Here is a 21,518-nt window from a genome sequence, read left to right on the forward strand (position 1 = left end):
GTTTCGGGATGACTGAGTCTCGGCGGTCGGTATGATTGAAGAACTCTGTCTGACTCTTCTGCACACTACGGACGTAACCTGTCGTTGAGCCGTAGAACTAGGAAAGGAATTTAGCTGGTCTTCTCTGCTGCCACAGCTGTAACAACCACTACTGTGACAGCTGCACCGACGAAACAGCAACAGTGCAGTAAATGACGGGAGTCTGGTGGGCGTCATGAAAGTCGGCAAGTTCCTTCGGAGCTAAGTTTCGTGCACCTGTCATGGCGTTTCTGTGCCCTGTGAGAATACGACGAGGGAAACGAAAGAAAGGTGATCTACTGTCATAAACATCTCTCCTTCCTGAGCACCGTTCTACTTTATATCGCCAACTTGATGTAAGCGCAACAGCTTGGCGGCTCTACAGAAGCCATTGTCTGATAACGATGGTATTGCCCTGTGGGATGCGAGTGTGTGATGAACCGGTCACATGTCAAGTCTAAAAATCTACAGCCGTGTTTTTTTCCTGCTTGCTTTGGCTCTTCATTGGTGAAGCTGCCAATTCCACATCGCACCTTACTTCGAAATCGCACAGCCGTAGGCTTGTTTAAGCAACTTTGCCTGCATACTTCTGAAGCTTGTCTTCTTGGTTATAGTGGGTAAAGTAAAATTTGGTACCAAGCATGATATTGAGATTATTTGAGCATTGTCCCTTGAACAATGTGATATGCTCTACGGAGTGCAGTGAAGTTTGCCCGTGCCAAAAGGGGGGGGGGGGGAGAGGAGCGGTGACCTACCCCGTGCCACTGAGTGGTAGCCAAGCTACCATAACGTTCCGAAAATGGCCGTGCATCAGCTGCTCATACAGTTGCCGGATATGTCCCCCTTGGGGAACACGCGTTTGATAGACCCATTCGAATGAGCGCCCCCATTCGCCAAGCGCGCTTACGTGCGCCAAAAGCATCTTTTTGAGGGAAAGCCAACTTTACGGGTGCGCGTGTGCTGGCGCCTTCAGCGCCACCACGGCCGCCACCGCTGTCCCAAGTACACTGCGCCGGCGGTGAGGCAGTGCTGTGGTGGAGTGTTGTGTTGTCACTGATGCTAAATATCTTAAGTTGGGGGACACGAACCATTTCCATAGTGAAAACTCGGAAAGCTCGTTGCCTCTCTTCCTTCCCGGCCCCAGCACGAATGCTTTCGAGAAGTTGTTGAGATGCGTAGCCAAGAGGGGGTGAGCGAGTGTAGGTAGTGGCCTCCCCTCTTTGGCAGTCGATAGAAAGGGGGGATGTCTCATTGCCATGGAAAGACTTTCTTTCGAACAATTACGCCTTGCCCCCCCCCACCCTCGAGGAAAAATCCTGGCCACGTGTCTGCTGTGCACATATGGTATCACCGCCATCTTGGACTTTTGAAGGCTTGGGCGGACGCGTTCCTTTGTGGGCTTCACCTCGCGTAAAAGGGCGACGGACAACTGACGAAGACTTCAATTCGTATGTTGAGCGTTTCGAGCATTCCTTCGTTGGCATCGTGTGTGCGTCTGGGTTACTACAACATCTGGCGACAAGCGATGGCGTCGGATCCCTAGCTATCATCGGCACCATGCGTCGGGCCTGCGTCTGTCCTGCGTCTCGCTGGCTACAGAGTGGCTCAAGATGTCGAAGTTTTGGGAATTTGACTCTTACGTCGAGGGAGGTGACGAAGACTTCAGTTCGTATGTTGAGTGTTTCGAGCATTTCTTCGTTGGCATCGAGTGTGCGTCTGGGTTACTACAACATCGAGGACAGCAGGCTCTCTGGATAGCCGCTCTCCTTGAGCCTCTGAGCTGGGTCAGGATCTTCCGTTATGTGGATGATTTCCTGGTGATATTCAGAGCCCAACCAGAGGGAGCCTCGTGCTAAGTGGAAAGAATTTTCAACTATGTTCCGGTCCTATTTCCTGGGCCTTACCTTCACCCCGGAGCTACCAGTCGAAGGTAAGATTCGCTTCCTGGACATGGAAATATACTTTGACCGAGACCATACATGTTGGTCCTATGCACCATGCTTGAAGAAGCTCCTACTACCGTTTTTGTACAACCACTCCAAAATTGTGAAACCAGCCATCACTTGTGGGGCTCTCAGAAATGCCCTTGTTCGCTGCTGCCACCACTCGGTCGCTGGCACTTACGGGTCGCAACTTCAGAGGCTTAAGGAGAGTGGCTATCCGGAGAGCCTGCTGTCCTCGTCCGTCGCCCATTTGCGTGAGGTAATGTCCATGAAGGAACGCGTCCGCACAAGCCTTCAAAAGTCCAAGATGGTGGTGATACCGTGTGTGCACAGTGTGTCCCACCGTATCAAGAAGGCCGCCGGGCGAGCGGAGGTGCAAGTGGTTTTCTCGGCCCCAACAAGCTGAGCTCCCTATGCCAGAAGGTTAATGAGACGCTCTTTCCCCTGTGCTTCTTCGTCCTTCTTTCGGTGTTCTAGGCGTCTAGATTTTTCCCTAGTTAATGAGACGGCTTTGAACAGAAAGGAATGTGTTAAGAAGCATTCAACGAACTATGTTCCCTGCAAGTGTGAAGTGATGTATGAGATTCTGACGACCTGTGAGAGAGCCTATATCGGGCAAACGGCAGGGACCTAACTTGCAGCCGGCAGGTCCCTGCCGGCGGCAAGTTATCTTTTTGTTCACTTTACTTTCTTCACACTTTATTATAATTACAAGAAATAACATCCCCTGTACTTTCAATGGCATTATTGCCTGTTAGATCTCATTAAATTGTGTCTAAGAAACGAGCCCTTAAAAGTCATTGTCTTTCCTTCATTCATAGCGAGGGTCTCGTTCTGGCAGACTTGATGCCTTCAGGTAGTATGCGAGAGATTATTGGTCAGCTGCCAGCTCGTAAAAAGATAACGTGCTACATGACGCCAACAGGCAGAAAAAGAGTGTTCCACACTCACCGCTATGGCTGCGACTGGCGCTGACTCACACTCCTTGGTTTAAATGCACATATATACCCGATAAAGTGGGCGGGAGGATGACCGCCGCCATAGCTCAGTGGTAGAGCATCGGACGCGTTATTTGAAGGTCGCAGGTTCAGTCCCTGCTGGCGGTAAGTTATCTTTTTGTCCACTTTACTTTCTTCACACTTTATCCTAATTACAACAAATAACATCCGCTATACTTTCTTTGGCGTTATTGTCTGTTGGTTCTCATTAATATTGTGTCTAGCAGGGATGCAACAGCTGCGCCATTTTGATACAGTTTTGTTTTTCTGCGCCGAAACCACGATATTTGTCGAAGCTGCGCCAAAACGCCCCAGGTAACCGCAAATTGTTTTTCGGTTGCGCTAGTTTTAGCCTGGTTTTAGCGCGGAACGAAGGCCCCATTGGCGACCTAATGTTGGAAGAGGCTCCTTCATCTAATCCGATCTAGTGGTGCTCGACTCAAACATGACGTTAATCTGTTCTGGCAGGTTTGCTGGTTGGCAGATGGGCCTAAATGAAGTTTTTACTGCTGGTTCAAACGCTGCTCTACAAGGTCATTCAACATGAGCAATGGTCAGCGGCCATTTAATGCAGAAGCACCGCGTATAGGGGGTATGCACTGTTCCTTGATCCGCGAGGTGGCGATAGCATCGCCGGGCAGCGACGCCATTTTGGCGGTCCGGCCGTTCGTGAGCGCAGTAGCAGGTAGCAGTACCGCCAGTATCGGGCTACGTTCTGTATGCGTTCTGCTTAGCCCACGCACAGCAGTGTCTCGTGCGCGGTGCGTATTTATTACGTGAAAATCTTTGAACGAATTTATTTGCGTGTGCGGAGAGACGGTACGTGCCGTGGTTGCACGTCAGCCAGCTGCGACAATGGTGAACTGCGCCGTGTTTGGTTGTAACAACCACACGAAAAAGGAGCCTGTGGATCAGTGTGCTGCCTCGGCTGGTTTCTTTTTCATACCAAAGGCCAGCTTTGCAGGTGCAGTGAGCAGCCTGTACCTCACCGTCTTCTTTGATGAGAAGCCACGGCGTAAGGAGCTTTTCATTAAATGACTGTGAATGACGAACCTGGGAGTACAAACAGACAACCTCAGTAATGTGACCTAAACATTTGAAATAAATTAGAAAGCTATCGTAGCTGCAAAGTTGGAACACTAAGAAATGTCTAAATAAAGCAACGTCAACGCTGATTTGCACGACGTAAGTGATCGACGCAACGCGGCTTCTTAAATTCTGGCGATCGCGTTTAACGCGGAATTGAGTTAGATCATACTTAATCCTTCAGAAAGCTGCGCGTCGCCCTAGCTAGAACTGTCGCTTAACGCTTGCGATAACTCAGCTACACACGAGCAAGGCAATCAGCGGTTGTTGAAATGCGAAAACCATTTAGAAACAGCCACTGGCAAGTGCTGTAATCCCTTCCTGCCCTGACGTCCCGTTACCGTGTTTGCGGGTTTCACACGGCGCTAGCACGACAGAACAAACGCGATTAGAAATAAACGGGGAAGTCGGCTTACTTTTCTGACAACAGCGATTGTGCTGTACGGCAGAACTTTGACGCCTGCACTAAAAAGCTGCGATAAATCGGCTACACATTAGCACCGCACGCAGCGGTTGTTGAGAAGCAAAAACCATTTGAAAACAGCACTGCAGCAATAGCTGTGATCTCTTTTCTGCCATCACATCCCGTTACTGGGTTTACAGTATCGGCAGAGCGCTCGCACGGCACAATAAACGCGATTACAAGTGGACGAGGGAAGTCTGTTTACCTTTCCAACTGCAACTATCGTGCTGTCTTGAAGAACCTTGACACCCGGCTGCTGCACCCATCCACTCTTGAGATAGTTGTGACCGTGCATGGATTTATAAGCTTTCAGTTGCTCACGCGACACAAAACTTGTCTCGTGAACAAGGTAGTCCTTCATGTCGGTGAAGTCGACCCGCGGCAGCATGCAGTGCAACATCGGGTTGAAGTTCAGTGTCTTCGAGTTCGAGTGGGTCTGCGCCGCCACACAGACGCACTTTCGCCAGGTAGCGCAATCGCGCAGGTTTATCTAACCCACGTGCGTATGTGCTTAAGTCCATTGCATTCCACAGATGCACCAAGAAAAGCGAAAAAACAGATAGTTCCACAGTGCCACCATGAGCGCCGCGAACCACCGAGACCGCCAAAATGGCGGCATCCTGGAACGACGCTAGCGCTCCTTGCGGATGACGTCAGGTGCATACCCCCTATTGAAAGTTAACTGGAAAATGGGCCGTTTGACACGTGCTGCAAATCTTAGTGGGGAGTCATTGTTAGGTGGAGTCCGGTTTAACGCTGCTTTTGTTCAACTAGCAGTGCTCACATGCATGAACCCGCGGATTGTATATACAGCAAAGTCTTTTTAAATGTACTGACGAGTAAAGTGTTGTTTATAGAAGTACTACACACGAAAACCTTGACCGCCTTAGCCGAACGAGTTCGTCAAGGTACTTGCTCCCTTCAACTCGCACTGAGGCCGACACCACAATGTGCCGAAAAAGGCCTTCCGCTTTTTGGGAAATGTGGACATTGGTCTACTAATCATTTTGACTTCGACGCGACTGCGGTCACTGCTTCGCTGGCGCGAAGGTTTGATGGCAGGTACTAACGAGCATGCCAGTGCGAGTTGTCGCCGGCAACCTTAAAGGAGCACTGACACAAAATTTTGAAGGCGAGATAATGAGTGAAATAGACGTATGTGGAGCCGTACACAACGTCTACGAAATATCAAGGGACAATATAGCCTAGAACATATTTAAAATCAATTTTAAAGTGCATGCCGTGCGACTGAGCGAGATGCGAGCGCTTCGCGACGCCGACATCAACGCAGAGTATGTGTAAACAAACCTACGTCACGAGTTTGTGTTGGCTGGTGGCTGGTTGTGCCCTTGCGCTTGTGCCGTGCTACCTGCCATTTCTTCCTCCGTGCCTGCGGCTTTGCGTGTGCTAGTTGTGTTCTCTTCCGCTGTTCGCCCGTCGTGCCCGTTGGCAGATGTTATGGCCCGCTCAAGCTAGCGGCAAGCCTGCCGCAACGGCGCGGTGCCGCAGAACGTCGGCCGTCGCCGCACGCGCGAGAGCTGTCCAACTTGTACGGCAAGCTTCGCCGGCGAGGCATTCGCGCCTCTGAAAAACATGGCAGCACTGCCACAAGCGGTTGTCGTCCACTTCGAATCTATCAAGTGGCCGCCGTGCACTCTGTAACGTGTAAGTTCCGAACTGATGCTTCCATTTGCTTTAGATTCATGTCCTTAAGCTTCGACAGCAATGTATTCGTCCCGATTCGGCGCCGTTTTTGAGAGCCATAGTCAAATAATCGATGCTGTAAGCTTAGTGAGTCGAGATGGGCGCTTCCGAATGCTCGGAGGACATAGATTACACGTTTGTTAGTTGTGTCTAATCCTCCATAGCTGGCGCCACTTGACCTGGTTCGGGGCCCACCACACTCACGCTCGCGCGCCGCCTACGTCACAATTTTGCGTGCTCACGTGGCCAGCTGTGGCTACCCGTCCTCCGGAAGTAGCTGCCTAGCTCGGTGCTCTTTGAAACCGAAACTGCGACTGGGCGCTCTCAAAACGTCTCTAAATAAATAACCGTCGCGCACTCGCGCAAACGAGGTTTGCAGCCGTGATAAGTGGATCATAAGCTATCTATTGCAACAAAAAAAACAAGGTGCAAAATTTTTGTGTCAGTGCTCCTTTAACGCGATCAGGATCTTTATATCTGCTTGGTAGCGCGTGTGGCATAGTGCTTTTGGTACTACTGTCAATATATTGCAGGCATTTTATACGCGACGGACCCAAACATGCCGTTGGCTGCTTCCTCTCGAGCGGAGACACAGATTGCGTGTCGCTTGCAGAAACGAAAGCAGCTCACCATTGCTGCGTGTACCCAACGAAATCTTTGCCGTATCCCTAAACGTGGTCACGAGCAGAGCGGGTAGGAATACTCCTCGGGAAAAGCTGTCATACGGTAGAGCACGCGACCGACCCGGTAGTGACGGCGCCAGCTTTGTTGGTGACACGTTGCACAAAACTAGCAAGGTTTCGGCTCTACTCGGCGACAGGCACTGCGTACAATGAAAGGATGCCGATTTTCGCTGTGCATAGCTCTCTCTCTCTCTACATATATATATATATATATGTGTGAAAGATAAGGGGGAGGGCGCACATACGATGATTCCACATTTTTCCTGGTTTGTCTTAGACGTTGCATGGCATAACACACCGGACTTAGACTTTTCTCTTGAACTATATATACATATGGGGCCTCTTTTTAAAATGGCCTTTTTCCTCACAGATCTTAACAGGGCGGAATACAACATTCAGCGCATCGGTGCTGAATGGAGTGGACTGCAACAATGACGTGATCAGGTGGTGTAGGCCAGGTGTAAAGGACCTTGGTGCAAAACCTTGGTGCAAATTCGTCATGCACAAGGCCTTACTGGTTTCCGCAGAATTCATTGGTCTTATTCAGCATGTTATGCGCAGAAAACATGATTGTGGTGACATCGAAAGATTTGCACATATATTTTTTGTTGCTGTTCCGAAAGCAAGCTTTGTTTGTGAAGCTGCTCCAAATTTGGAATTTTGTGCTTTAAAACGGAGTTTTTTTTTCCTGTAGCCTGCTCCAAATTTGGATTTTCCTGCTCCAAAAGCAAGATTTTCCTGCTCCAAAAATTGCTCCAAATCCCATTTTGGCTGTTGCACCCCTGCACATGGCAATGCAATGTGTAGGGGTGCAATGCAATGATCGAGTGACAAGGTGAGCACCCCAGCCTTGCTGCTGCCAGCGCAAGAAAAAAAAAAAAGTGGTCTCCTGGTCAGCTGAAATGTGTGTCTGCGGAAAAGAAGACGTGCTTCACTGCAAGACAGCGGTGACGTGTGCAGCATGACGCATGCTTCTCGCAACGTCAGCGCGTCATGATTTAGCCATTCTTTCTGGGAAAATAAGAGAAATTAATTAAGTACGGTCTGACGTAATTCGCGACGTATGCGAACTTCCTGTTGGTGGTTCCGGCAATTTGTGCACTTGCACTGCTGGCGGAGTACTTGCCTGCAACGCCTACTTCGAAAACTTCAATGGTAATCTTTTCCACCCAGAACACATCGCGAGTTCTGTCACACTGGTCATTATTAAATTCTTTTTTTTACCAGAAAAAATGGCCGAATGGTCTCATCATGACGCGCTGACACTGCGAGAAGCAGGTGACGTGATGCCCGCGTGTCACCACTGTGTTGCAGTGAAGCACTTCCTCTTTCCGCAGGCGCACATTTCAGTTGACCACGAGACCATTTTTTTTTCCTTTCTTTTTTTTTCTTGCGCTGGCAGCAGCGAGGCCCGCCACTTCTCCGGTTTAGCGGCAAAGTTGGGACTGGGTATTGCTGGCAAACATAACCCTTGGAGCCGCAATCTAGCAGGCACAGCTAACTACCACCTCTGATTACCTTCAGTAATTCAAAGTTCCTTGCATACCGGTTTTTTGTTTGGTTAATTCGAAAACCCAGCTCATTGGAAGATTTTTCACAGTTCCAGTGACTTTGAATTAACGAGGTTTTACTGTAATCGGATGGCAATTCTTCCCTTTATTGGCCTATTGATTTGTTTCAAAACTGTTGCTTTGCCATGCCATTTTAGAAGGTTGAGAACATTACATTCCAGCAATTTGAAACATTATTTGTAAACGAGAAAGTGGACATCAGAAATATGCAAAATGTGGCTTTCAGCACCTTTAGTGTACACAAAAGTACCTGCAAAAGAACATATTTCTAGGTGACCTGGTCCTTGCTAACAGACATTTTTGTAGCGCTTAAGCACAATCGCAAGGGAAAGAAACACATGATGATGGGGCAGGTGCTATCTCACAATTTTAATAGAAACTAGGAAAGTGTGGCACATATACGCTATTCCCAATGCGCAGATGCATCACCAACATCGCACAGGCCATAAGGGGTGTGTCAAAGCAAAAATTTTCTTTGATAAAACATCATGGGGGCTACCTGTCGGGTGAGATACATCGGTTTTTGCACTAGGAAAGGCTTAAGAAATGGTTGCCTTCTTTGGAACCACCAGCACACCGAGTTGCAGGGGCGTAGGCAGAAATGGTTTTTTGGGGGGGGGCACCTCCTTAGTTCGACATTGGTTCTGGGCAGATAAGTGGAGTTGAGTGCCATTTTGTGCTCTGTATCCCATGGGGAAAATATTTCAAGGGGGGCACGGGCCCGGTATGCCCCCCCTGGCTACGCTACTGCCGAGTTGGCGCCATATTCGGCAGCTGTGCAAAATTCTGCAGTCTGAGTTGTGGAGCAAGATGAGTCTTTGCCATAATTGGCTAAAACTGGTGCTTCTCTAGTCACCCTGAGTGGATAGCAGCAAGAGAGCCAAAAGTGTTAAAGGGACACTAAAGAGAAACAATGAATTGGTTTAGACTGATAAAGTGTGCTCGGAGAACTCTTGTGTAGCTTATTTCACAACCATAGGCTTATTATTAGAGGAGAAAACCAAGTTCAAAGTTTCATTTTCAAATTTCGCGCTGAACTTTGTAATTCGTGACGCAAAAGATTTCAGAGAGCATTTCACGTATTTTGGTACCACTGGCTCGACGAAATTTCCACAAACTCGTTATGTCAAGTCTCTGGCCCCCTCAGAGAACAATTTACTTCGATTTAACCGATTAGGAACTACGTAGGCGCAAGCAGGCGCCGTTAAAAATATGTGACGTCACGGCAAATGGTGTGGGAATTGCAAGGTGGCGTCGCCACCTGTATTTTCTTTTTGCACGTTTTCTCGCTTATTAAGGGGAGATGCTCCTCGGAAAATTTTTTCTTTAAGTATTTGTCACAGCTCAATGAAACTTTCACCATTTATAGAGTTTGAGCTCCTCTTTTCAAATCTGCTTTTATTTTTGTTATAGCTCATTTGGTTAATTTTTTACAGACCATGCATTTGTGAAAACAGTGCATTTTTGTGCAAGCTTAGGCAACAATAGTGAGCACCAAAAACACTAAAAAAATAGCTCATATTGCTCCTAATGAATTGAGGAATTCAATAAAGCAAAAAAACATAGGGTAACATATGTGTGTTAGCCTAGAAAAAAATTCCAATGCTGAGCTTCAGTTTTACCATTCTCAAGGAAGAAACTTATGAAATAATCTTGCTGAATATACTTGTGGAAAACTGTGAAAGTTGTTTCTTTGAATTCAGGACATGTTAAACTATAAGCATGCCAAATTTCATTACAATCCGACTACATAAAGTGCACAAATTTTAGTGCACAAACTCTAAAAATGCAGCAAAACGAAGAACTGAGAAAAACATGTTTGAAAGTTAAAAAATGCATTTATTACTATACTATTTAACTAATATTCACCAAATTCACAGAGAATGTAAGCAAGGCTGTCTTGAAAGAGTTCACAATCTCAGAATGACCCAGCGCCATATGTTGGACCCTCACAGTCCCTGCGAGCCGCCTCCTCCAGGCGGGCCTTTTTTGCTGCACTGCGGCGATGGGCCCTTGCTTCAGCTGTGACTTTTGCTGTCATGCTTGAAATGCGCCTCTTGTTGGCATCCTTGCTTAGGGAAAGCAATTCCTTGGACGGGAGAACTCCAAGTTCCTGAAGCACCTCCTCAAAGCCAGAGTGCCCTTGGTTGAACCAAAGGACAGCGATTGCTGTCGCTGTTTCAACAACAGCCATATCTTGCTATTGAGCGATTCAGCTGCGTTCTGTGTCTGCCCTTTCACGCAACGTTGAAGCAGCTTTTCTTCTGTCAGTCTTTTGTAGACTGGCAGCATTGGCTTGCCTTGGGAAGGAGTCAGGATGGGAGTGTGGGGTGGTGCTGGCTCACCCAACGCCTGTGCCCGCTTATGCTTGCACCAAGACGTGTCTCCGTCTGGGCAAAACTTGTGGCTGCTGGCACCATCCCTCGAGCAAGAGTGAAAGTAGGATGCCCAGACAGCACAATACATGTCCCTCTGAACACTGCCTCTGTTGCTCGTAATCGCAACCTGGAAGTAGCTTTGCAGCTTGCGAAGCGTTGCGTCCTTTAGCTTCTCTCCTCTTGGCATCTTCAATTTTCGGAGAGCCGTTCCGAGTCTTTTGGCAACATGGTTTGTGCAGTCTTCGTTCAGCACAGGAACACCATTATAAACATTGAGTTCCGACACGGCAGTATACGCTTTGCTGTCCCCATCAGACAGAAATGTCGTAAACTGCAGAGGTGTGGTATAGAGGCCTGTCCTCTTCCATATTTTCACTGCAGCCTCGGTCTCCATCGCGTGTGCTGAGCAGGTCGTGTTTTTCTCACACACGGGTGTGTGAAAGGCCTGCCAGATTTCTTCTTCTACATCCTCCAGTGCCTTGTGCCTGCTGCAGCTGAGGCAATAGTTGGACAGCACCTCGAAGTCCAAGCACAGCCCTGTGGCAAGGGAAATGGCAGTACCAACACCATTATGGCTTTTATGGCCTCTTTTTTGCCATGTTCCGTCGAACATGACGGCGACGTTCGTAGAACCGGCCTCGGCTGCCGTCAGCTCTCTGGCTCGTGCGAGGTTTTCGGCGGCGGCTTTCATGGCGGCAGTATGCACTTTTTTTCCGATGGCAGTGAAAGTCTTGTGATGCACTGGCTTCGGAGCACCAAGGATCGCACAAAACCGCACAAGCTGCTCGTGTCCAACACCGATAGCGCGCGCTGCGACCACCGACTTCACGTTCACGGCGAAGCTGTCCCGAGCGCTGCCGCGGGCGGACGTCTCCTCACTTCCATTGCATGGAGATACGCGACTTGACGTGTACGTGGACGAAACCACAGCTGCAGTACATGCGTCATTTCAGCAAAAAAGTTCCAAAAACGATGCCAGTCCTTTTCGTTTTCCTGCCGATTCTCGGACAGACAACTCGCACCGTCCGCAATTAGGGCATACTGCGCCGCTGACGAGGTTTTGCATCGCGTCGATCTCGCAAATAAATGTGCTTCCGCGCTCGTCCTGGCGCTTGCCTTCGTCGTCGAACATCTTCAACTTTCGTTCTGAAGCACTGACGAAGTCATCGACGCTCCGAATGAAACTCGAACAATCCAAATCGGGTGCGTCGCCGTTGACGTGACTAGGCCTAGCAGCAGACGCACCTCCCGTCGCCGGAGCTCTCTGCTTGCGTTTGGGGCGTCTTCCCTTGTACTGGTGCCTCGTCATGAACTTCCGTGAATGAAAGTCGCGTTTCTCGCTGGCATCCATGGCGGAGAAAGAACAGTAAAACTCGCGCAGTAGTGTTCGTTGACGTCTCGGCAAAAGCAGCAGAACGAAGAAAGCGCGCTCGCGTCCGGCTGCGCGTGGCTCCAACCAATGGGAGGGCTCCGATCATACCACGTGACTTGAAAGGACCAGTCGTGACGCTAGACTACGGTGGTGAAACGATTTTTTTTCCTGTATTTTCAGCAAGAAAGCCGCGTTGCCGAAGTGGGTTCTGGGAGAAGAGGGTTAGGCCTACATGCCCGCGAAAATTCAAGAGCCGGCAACGCCGCGGAGCGAAATGCCGCGTGCATGAAATTTGGGTAAATTCACGCTTTCACGAGCCACCGCGAGGGCTTTTATTGCATTTTTTGATAACTTCTAGTTGATTCTCAGCTTTGATTCTTTAATATATTAAAGAGGAGGCTTGGGGGAATACAAAACACAACAAAACACAAAATCAACTTTTTCGAAAAAAATCGCGATTTTTCGACCCGCATCTCCCAAGCGTCTTCTCGCAGCAAGCGTGGTGTTTTTGGTATCGTGGAAGACTACTTTACTAATGCGAGAAAAATCGTTTTGCTCTTTAGTGTCCCTTTAAGGCTGTGGAGATAGGTTTTGCACGAAGCTTACCCTACGAGGCGACCGGAAAGGGACGCGACTTTCTCCACTGCCGCAGCGAACAAAGGCGTTATGGCCGGGTGCGTCGACTCTCCGTCACGGCACAGAAAAGGCACTCGAGGCAGGTTGTCAGCAAACATGGGTTTGTTAACCCAAGATGCAGCACAGTACGACAGTCACGGGCTTGCAGGCCGTAAAGGGAACTCCGCAAGACTGGTCGAGTACACTTGCCAGTGGCGCTACGGCTATCACACAAAGGGAGCAGCTAATTGCACAGACGAGAAGCCGCCTGCCAGAGCAGCGCGTCAACCTCTTGTGCTGAGAGCATATCACGCGGAAACCCAGCGCCAGACAGAAGCGAGCTTCTGGGAGAGGGGGTTGTCACTGGCGGCCAATGAGGACCGGTGAAGTGCAGTGACGTAGGCTAGCGTGCTGTGCGGCGAGCATTCTCCGGACATGTCCGGACACGTGGCGTCGTGCGGGGAAGACCGATGCATGGCTAGCACCAGGCAAAAAGGCCTGGCGGTGTAGCCACGGTAGCCATGTCGCCGATTAACGGCAGTTCCCGGCGCTCGAGTCGCGCGGGGCCAGCACGCGCTAGCTGGGGAACGAGACACCAAAGGGGAGGGCGCGCTCGATTCCCACAAGGCCCATGAAACTACATAGGCTGCATGGAAAAGTGTCTTGGTCAAGCTACTGGGATACCTAAGGAAGCCTCAAGAGAGGGACACCAGTAACACTGGTAATACTGGTTTACTAGTGGTGGGGGGGGGGAAGACAATGCTAGGATTCTTACAAAAGGACCTAAATACAGAGTGGCCCCTTGAATACCAGTGCACAAACTGGCAGCACTGAACAGAACAACGAACTCTGAGCAGCGCGACCTTCTATAAGCTCTGGACTGCCTGCAGAAATGTGCAACCAAAAACACTGTCAGCGAACGGTGCTCCCTGGAACACGTGACTAGTTATATTAAACATAATAATCTTTGCGTCCTGCAGGTCGACAAAGAAGGTAGTTTTGTTTCAATGCCCAAGAAAATGTTTACGGAAAAAGCGTCACAGGCGGTTGACAAGAATTTCACGCCAGTAAAAGCCACTTTCTCAAAAGCTTAGAAGGCCCTGTTCAATCTTTGTGACCAGAACAATTTGCAGAAACTCGTGAGCAGCATAGATAAGAGTGCTTATGGTTCGCTGTCAATTCTTTTCAGGGCCAAGACGCGCAAGCCTAATGTTTCCTTGAGAGCGATTGTTAGTGAACACAGCAGTTGGCAACTGCATGTTAGCAGGTTCCTGTTGAAGTGCTTGAAACAGCTTAAACGTTGTGATCCTTTCCATGTAGGTAACTGATGAAATATGTTGGTTTCTGCAGGATGATTCGAGAAAATGTTGCGCTTTTTCGGTTGACATCGAAGAATTGTTTTGCTCTGTGCCCCATGATGCTCTGTTTTCTACGGTAAAGAATTGTATTGAATATAACGGGGAAGTACAGTTTCAGAATGCTGTAGTATAACTGTGGATAGCTCTTTAGTTTTACTCGACGCCTACCTCAAGAATACCTTTATCACCTTTAACAACTGTTTATTTCTTCAAAAAAAGGGCATTTGTGTAGGCTCGTGCATAGCACTTTTACTGTGTGACATATTCCTTTTGGAAGTTGATCGACAACTGCCTCGTGGGCATGCCTGTTATAAAAGTTTTTAGATATGTCGACGACTTTTTAATTGTGATGAACCGTATGTGTCATTTTAATGTGTCCGAGGTCAACAAGGTTTTAAATGTTTTTAAAGCCAGTGGCTAAGGCCTCACTTTTACCCATGAAATCCCCACTGGAAATACACTACAGTTTTTAGATTTGAGTGTAACATTTTCAAAGGACCACGTTTGCTGGTGCTATATGCCAAGAGCAAAAAAACGTTTGCTGTACGAGTCTGCCGACTCCAAGCTAGTGAAAAGGGCCATTGCCACACTGTGTTTGGAATCTTCACTCAGGAAGTCATATGAGCACAAGATGTAGGATATACCAATTGGCTCGGCTATCAAAAGCCGGTTACCCTGAACCGGTCATTGCGTCTGTGGTGGGTTCCCTGCACTGCAAGCTAAAAGCAGGGGCACCAGGAAAAGAGGCTACAGCTGGTGAGCGGAGCGGCCAGTGCCCGAGAGTTGTCCCTTATGTGCATAACATGTCATAATTTGAAAAAAGTGGCTTACAGGTACGATGTACCTGTTGTATTTTCCATATCCAACAAGCTGGCCCACCCCCGCATCACAGGCGCCTCCAAGTCTGGCTGCCAGGTCAAGCACACCAACTGTGAGACTTGGTGTGCGTCTACTGTGATGTACAAACTACCCCTAACCTCTGGCAAGTCCTATGTAGGACCCACGGAGAAAGAAGTATTTGAGGAGGAGAAACTGCTCAGGCGACGCAATAGCGTCACAGAGGAAATGCGATTTTCGCCGCAGCACGACAGATGACGCTTCCGGCGTGTTGCCATCATTTACATGCTCTTCTATGGATGCAACGTATAAAAATCGTGATACTGTCTCCTACATTGTACAATTTCTCAGATTTGTTTGTGACATCAATTGATAGATGCGACAGATATTATAGCGGCAGTTACTGATAGATAATGTCCGAATTATAGGCCGTACAGCGTTTGAAACGAGCTGCTAGTTGTGGCTCCTGAGCAGACGATGCCTGCTGCATGCATGGGTCCTTCGCTCCTCGCTTGCATGTTGTGCACACACTTGCATAGATGGACTTCGGAGGGAAAGTTCCCAGTTGACGCGGGCAAGCTGTCACCCATTCCTTCGTGATTTGCAGGCTTTTCGTCTCTTTAGCACGCTCAATGGCTCCCTTGTTGTGCCAGCAGAGTTGACTTCTCGAACTTTGCGGCCGCTTTTCACGCCGCAACAAAGGCACAGAAAGAAGTATTGCTCTGTGAACAAAGGAGAGCACTCTGCAGATTCCCATCAGTGCTCCTTTAGGATGGGGCGGAAATGTGTCGTGCCGAACTGCAACAGTGGGTACGCATCCTGCAAGGACTGGGTACGCAACTCTCGGATGTTCCTAGTGACCTGGTGTGGTTGGAAGCAGGGGCGTAGCCACATTAGGGCACACCGGGCCCGTGCCCCCCCCCCCCCCGAAATTTTTTTTTGCCATAGCATACAGAGCAGAAAATGACACTCGACCACATCTGCCTGCTCGTCCCCACTACAGATCAAAGGTGCCCCCCCCCCCCCCGAAAAAAATTTCTGCCTACGCCCCTGGTTGGAAGCGTGGGTTCGGGCCATATCAAGGGAAGATCGAGAGCTCACGCCTCGTGACAACGTTTGCGAGAAGCACTTCTCAGAGAGTAAGTCCCATCATTCGTTGAAAAAACTCACAAGGTCGCTTATGCATTCACTAAGACGACTAGAAGGCGAAAGCCATCTGTAAGGTTCAGCGAGCCAGGGGAGGCCGTTGGCGCCAGTACGCCCACTACGTCGCCCGCGCAAACAGAGAGAAGACGCGGGGGTTGCAGACAGCTGCCACCTGGGCAAGAACAATGCCACCATCACTGGACTGCCAGGTCAGTCACCGGAGGCAAGTTGGCGCTGAGGGAAGACAGCCGGTGGCGGCAACTCTCCCGAGTATGCTATCACGGAAGAACTCCGAATGTCACCCCTCCCCTTCAGTAGAGCCCTTTCCCCGCAGGTGCAGCTGCATGGACAGCGCGCCAAGGTCAGCGAGACCACGTGACTGCAAGTGGGGAAAGTAGGTGCGCAAGGGGCAGGAAAAAGCTTGACCGTGGTAAGACGGGTGTTACTGCTAGGCACTGCTCGGGGCCCCCAAGGTTGGACGATGTCCGAAGTAGCCGAACAGAATTTTGTAAATACCTTGTAAATATGTCCATTTTGTAACCTTTGCTGTATATAAAACTACTTGCTTCACAATCTCCAAGCCTCTGACTTGCAAGTCGCCACAAGGACCACCGTCTCTGATGGGGCACCTCGAGTGTAAAAACTTCACTAGCCTGGTGGTCAGCCTCTGGCTGAATCGCGAACCTCGGATCGCGGGTGGAGGGCTCAACTTTACTCTATCTTCTTATTCTTCATCTTGAACTCGGTTACAGCGCAACACTAGACAAGGACAAAAAGAAGGAAACGAACAACACTGATTCTTCTTCAGTCGATGTGTCTATCTGCCCCATCCCTGTGCTAAAGCTTTCTGCACCCAACCTGGTTTTGCACTGTCTCCGTGATCGGACCACCGATCACGGAGGCAATGCAAAGCGACGATGTCATGAGGTCGTCACGTCATGTGCCATCACAAATTTTGGTGATACGTGACGTCAGGATAACGTCATGTCGTTGACGTCACCACAGGATAATGATTTTTTGCATCACTCATGTTGACGACCCTGACGGTTAGGTTTTGCGTTTGATGAGGCATCTAAGGCTTTCGCCATAAAAAAATTATACCTAACCTATCGAGTTCAAATTACCAAAAATTATAGATTTCGCGTTCTACAAGATATCTCACTCAGGTAATTATCCTGTATGTGACGCCATTTTTTCCGGTAATTTATTAAAAAATGTGGGGCCGGCAAGAACGCACAAAACACCCACTTGGTCGTAAAGCGCGAAAGGCGAATCGGCGCCGAATGGCCTTGGACCGGCGAGCTTCGTCGGAGAGCATGACGCAGGCACGTAGCCAGGATTTTTTTTCGGGGGGGGGCCCAAGGCCTAATTGTTCGAAAGAAAGTATTTCCATGGCAAAAATAAAACAAAAGTTGCCCGGGAATATAGAAGGCCGGACGAATTTCGGGGGGGGCCCGGGCCCCCCGGGCCCCCCCCTTGCCTACGTGCCTGGCATGACGCGCACGTTTTCCCCTCTCCGCTAGCAGACTCTCATGACAAAGGGCGCATCAGTGATGTGCCCGATTCCGTGACTTTATTATGTCGCCCGAGCGAGTGCAGTTTCTCCTCCTCAAGAATTCTTGCTCCATGGTAGGACCATAGTCCCTCCATAGCTTTTCTGTTCAAGAAACTGCTGCCTCAGAATAATGTAGAGCTATTGGCCGCGAGATCGAGCAGAGTCTGCACCTAGCGGCGAGCGGACGAAACCCAGTGGTGTGGATGGCTCCTTGCGTTGTCTGCTAGCCACACTGTGTTCGCATGTGTACGTACATCATGCACCTCCTCAGATTACAGCTTATTCCGTTGTGCTGGCACAGTATCAAATGCTTGTACATATGCCTACACGATATACATAATCGTTTCACCTTATGAGACTTGTGCACTCTAATAAGTGAGCGCATGCACGTGTTAGTATGGCGCTAGGTCTAAGAATCGTACCGTCCATTCGCCAAAATCGTTTCATTGTGGGTACCACTTTGTCGTTCAAGCACATCACATAGTGCACTTGGCGGCGTCCTAAACGAAAGAAAAAGTACTTATTGTCAAGGTGTGAATGCAGAATTTTAGCGACACCATCTCGTGAAGTGTTGGCGATTTAGAAATGCTTGTGATACCACGAAGCATGAACTAGTGCCTGCAGAGGCCGGTTAGCAGTAAAAAAGACCTGAAGCCACGCATTTGTATAGCAGTACGTGTGTTCATGCAAAAAGAAAAGCAGAGTGCACAAAGTTTACTTCATCTAATTACGCAGAAATACAGGCTCTCTTCGGGCTGGCCTCTTCGATGTCATTGAAGCCTTTCGCTCTCGTCTACCTTGCCTCTTCAGTCTGTCATCTTGCTTTTTCTCCTACTATTCTGACCTTGCTTCTTGTGCTGTTGCCACAACATGATTAACCAACTTGCACTAAAGAAAGTTCTATCAGCTGGGGCAACAGAAACATTGACAGATACAAAGTGTTAAAACCATCATGTGGCTTGCACAGTTACTTCGTCTCTTACCTCTGTTAATGTGTTTATGCATCAGTGCATACGGCAGCTTGCCGGAAGGGCACATGAAAGAGTGCCATATTGTGAAACAGCACCTTGCTATGTTGTTGCATTCAGTCTTAATAAACAGATGGTTTCGCTGCCCGTCACATGTGGCGGTACACACATATAACATTGTGCAGCGGGGTATCATCTGTCTTGATGCTTTCTTCATTACAAACGCAGTTTTCTAGTGAATTGAGTCCAGCAAAGCAGTGCTGTGAGAGCTTTTGCAACTTTCACCAATATCACTGTCTGAATCTGTCCGTCGCTTTGCCTACGGCTTGTAATGAACAAGGTGACTCACTAAAACACATTCAGCTTTGCTGAGCATATTTCCGGTATGTAAATATGACAAGAACATGCTAGCAAAGTTGATCACGTTAATAATTGGGCTTGCATTCGTGTTACTTCCCCGAGTCAGATTGATAAATTAAAAACTGGCTATGACAACACTTCAATTTTCAGTGCAGACTGCTAACGGAGCCATAAAGCGTGCTCAGACTACTGCTGTTTCACTATGGGGCGTGTCAAACTTGACGGTGGGTGCCTGAATGAGCATTTTTGGCCTAAGCTAATGATTTTTTATATTTGTTCTCTTATGTGCATTACTTGTGTGAGCCAGATAACCAAAATAAACAATGCAACCACACGAATGTGCTTTGGCGTGCAAGTTGCCAACAGTGGCTGTCAGTTTCGTGTTGACTACTGCTATTTCACCAGCACTGGCTGTGACATGCATAGGTCGACAAAAAAGTTGGAGCTCACTCAGACTCACTCGGCAAATATATTCTGCTCTGAGGGCTCACTCGGACTCAGACTCACCAAAATTTTCCTCAATTGGACTCACTAAAGTTTTTCTCACTGGACTCAAACTCACGAACGTTTTACTCAGCCGGACTCACTCAGACTCACGGCTTGACTTGAGCCTGAGTGAGTTGACTCATGAGTCCGTGAGCGTAAAACTACCTTTTTTAGACATAGGTGTCAATGCTATTTAATGCCAATATCACACATAATCGGTGCTCTACGATTCAGCGCTCGTCTTCGTTGCTCTCTGTCTCGTGTCTTACTTTGCGCTGTGATCACAATTTAAAAAAATGGAATACCAACTAGCCCGTACCCAGACCTTGCTCTACGATACGCCTTTTGATCTTATACCTTCAAATACGAGCTATCATTAATCCAGTAAGGACATTTTTATGAAATACCCAATTCACACGAGATATTTTTATCAAGAACTTTCAGTGAAAGAGTTCGCGGGGGAAGGTCATGACACCCCTCCCAATTCACGTCTCTGACCAATAAATAGTGAGGTGGTGCAATAACGTGAGTGCGTTGAGATATGTGCGAATAGATTTCAGTACAAACGTAAGCCAATACAAGGCTGATAGTAATGCTGAAGATGAGTAGATAGGACCATAGGTCGGCAATAAACGGTGGAGCTCACTCAGACTCACTCAAGAAATATATTTTGCACTGAGGGCTCACTCAGATTCAGACTCCAGACTCACTAATATTTTCCTCAGCGTGACTCACTCGGACTCACTCGCCAAAAATTTCCTCAACGGGCTCACTCGGACTCAAACTCACCAAAATATTCCTCACCCAGACTCAGACTCATGGGACGATCTGAGTCTGAGTGAGTCGACTCACGAGTGACTTTGCCGACCTATGGTGACATGACTGTGATTTCAGTGCAGACTGTTAACAGAACCATAAAGTATGCTCTGACTACTGCTATTTCACTATGGGGCACGTCAAACTCGACGGTGGCTGCCTGAATGAGCATTTTGGGCCTCACTAAGCTAATGATGTTTTGTATTTGTTCTCTTATGTGCATTACTTGTGTGATCCAGATAACCAAAATAAACAATGCAACCACATGAATGTGCTTTGGCATGCAAGCTGCTAACAGTGGCTGTCAGTTTCGTGTTGACTACTCCTATTTCACCAGCACTGACTATGACATGACTGTGATTTCCAGTGCAGACTGCTAACAGAACCATAAAGTGTGCTCTGACTACTGCTATTTCACTATGGGGCGCATCAAACTGGACAGTGGCTGCCCGAATGAGCATTTTGAGCTCACCAGTGATAATCAGGGTTAACAGTAGTGTTTCAATTCAGATATGCCAGCATTGAAATGTGTTTCTATGCCGCTTCTTAAATTGAGCACTATGTGTGCAGGACGTTGCTTATCAGAATGAATGGAGCTTCTATTATAAGCAATACGCCATAAATGGAACTGCTTATTTATTTGAGAGGTCACGGAATGGACGGTTGGCTGTTGTGAACCCACCGGCAAAAATTCGGTAGCCCTAATAAGGGCTGTTTTTTCGTTAATAAGAAGCCGCTACGCTTCGTCGAGTGGCTCAATGCCAGACAGCTCGCACTTGGAGTTGCTTTCTTCAGTGTCATCTTCACCCGGCTGGATGATGATGGGTTGAATGTGCTCACTCCCAGACGTGTCAAGTCTGAACTTTGCCTCCATCACGTGCTGAATGCTCTGTCTTCCGCCTTGATTTTCTCCCTCAAGATGGCGTCCACTGTGGACAGCTTGAAGTCTCTGTTGTCCGCAGCGATGCCATTTTTGACCTTGGCCCACACAAGCTCAATGGGATTAAATTCACAGTGGTACAGCGGGAGCCTGAGCACAATGCAAATGGCCCTTACAGCTGTGCTGTCTGTGATGTAGCTCAGAAAACGTGACTTTACAGATGCCACGAGCTCAAGCAGCTGCTTCTTTATCATCCTTTCACTGTAGGTGATGTTCTTGCT

The 21,518-nt window shown here is 48.5% G+C and overlaps 1 protein-coding gene and 1 pseudogene across 1 annotated transcript in view; one reads left to right on the forward strand and one right to left on the reverse strand.

Moving 5' to 3' along the window:
- The first annotated feature begins 42 nt into the window (after window positions 1-42).
- LOC119397046 (SH3 domain-containing protein Dlish) overlaps window positions 43-21,518 on the forward strand; it is a 92,155-nt gene continuing 70,679 nt past the window's right edge. Inside the window, exon 1 of the mRNA XM_037664470.2 lies at window positions 43-309. Within this exon, the coding sequence (XP_037520398.1) occupies window positions 261-309 (49 nt within the window). The 5' untranslated portion in view covers window positions 43-260. The remainder of the gene's footprint in view (window positions 310-21,518) is intronic.
- Window positions 10,339-11,729, reverse strand: LOC119397045 (uncharacterized; annotated as a pseudogene).

The sequence above is a fragment of the Rhipicephalus sanguineus genome, chromosome 6, assembly GCF_013339695.2.
Source record: "Rhipicephalus sanguineus isolate Rsan-2018 chromosome 6, BIME_Rsan_1.4, whole genome shotgun sequence".
NCBI classification, from domain to species: domain Eukaryota; kingdom Metazoa; phylum Arthropoda; class Arachnida; order Ixodida; family Ixodidae; genus Rhipicephalus; species Rhipicephalus sanguineus.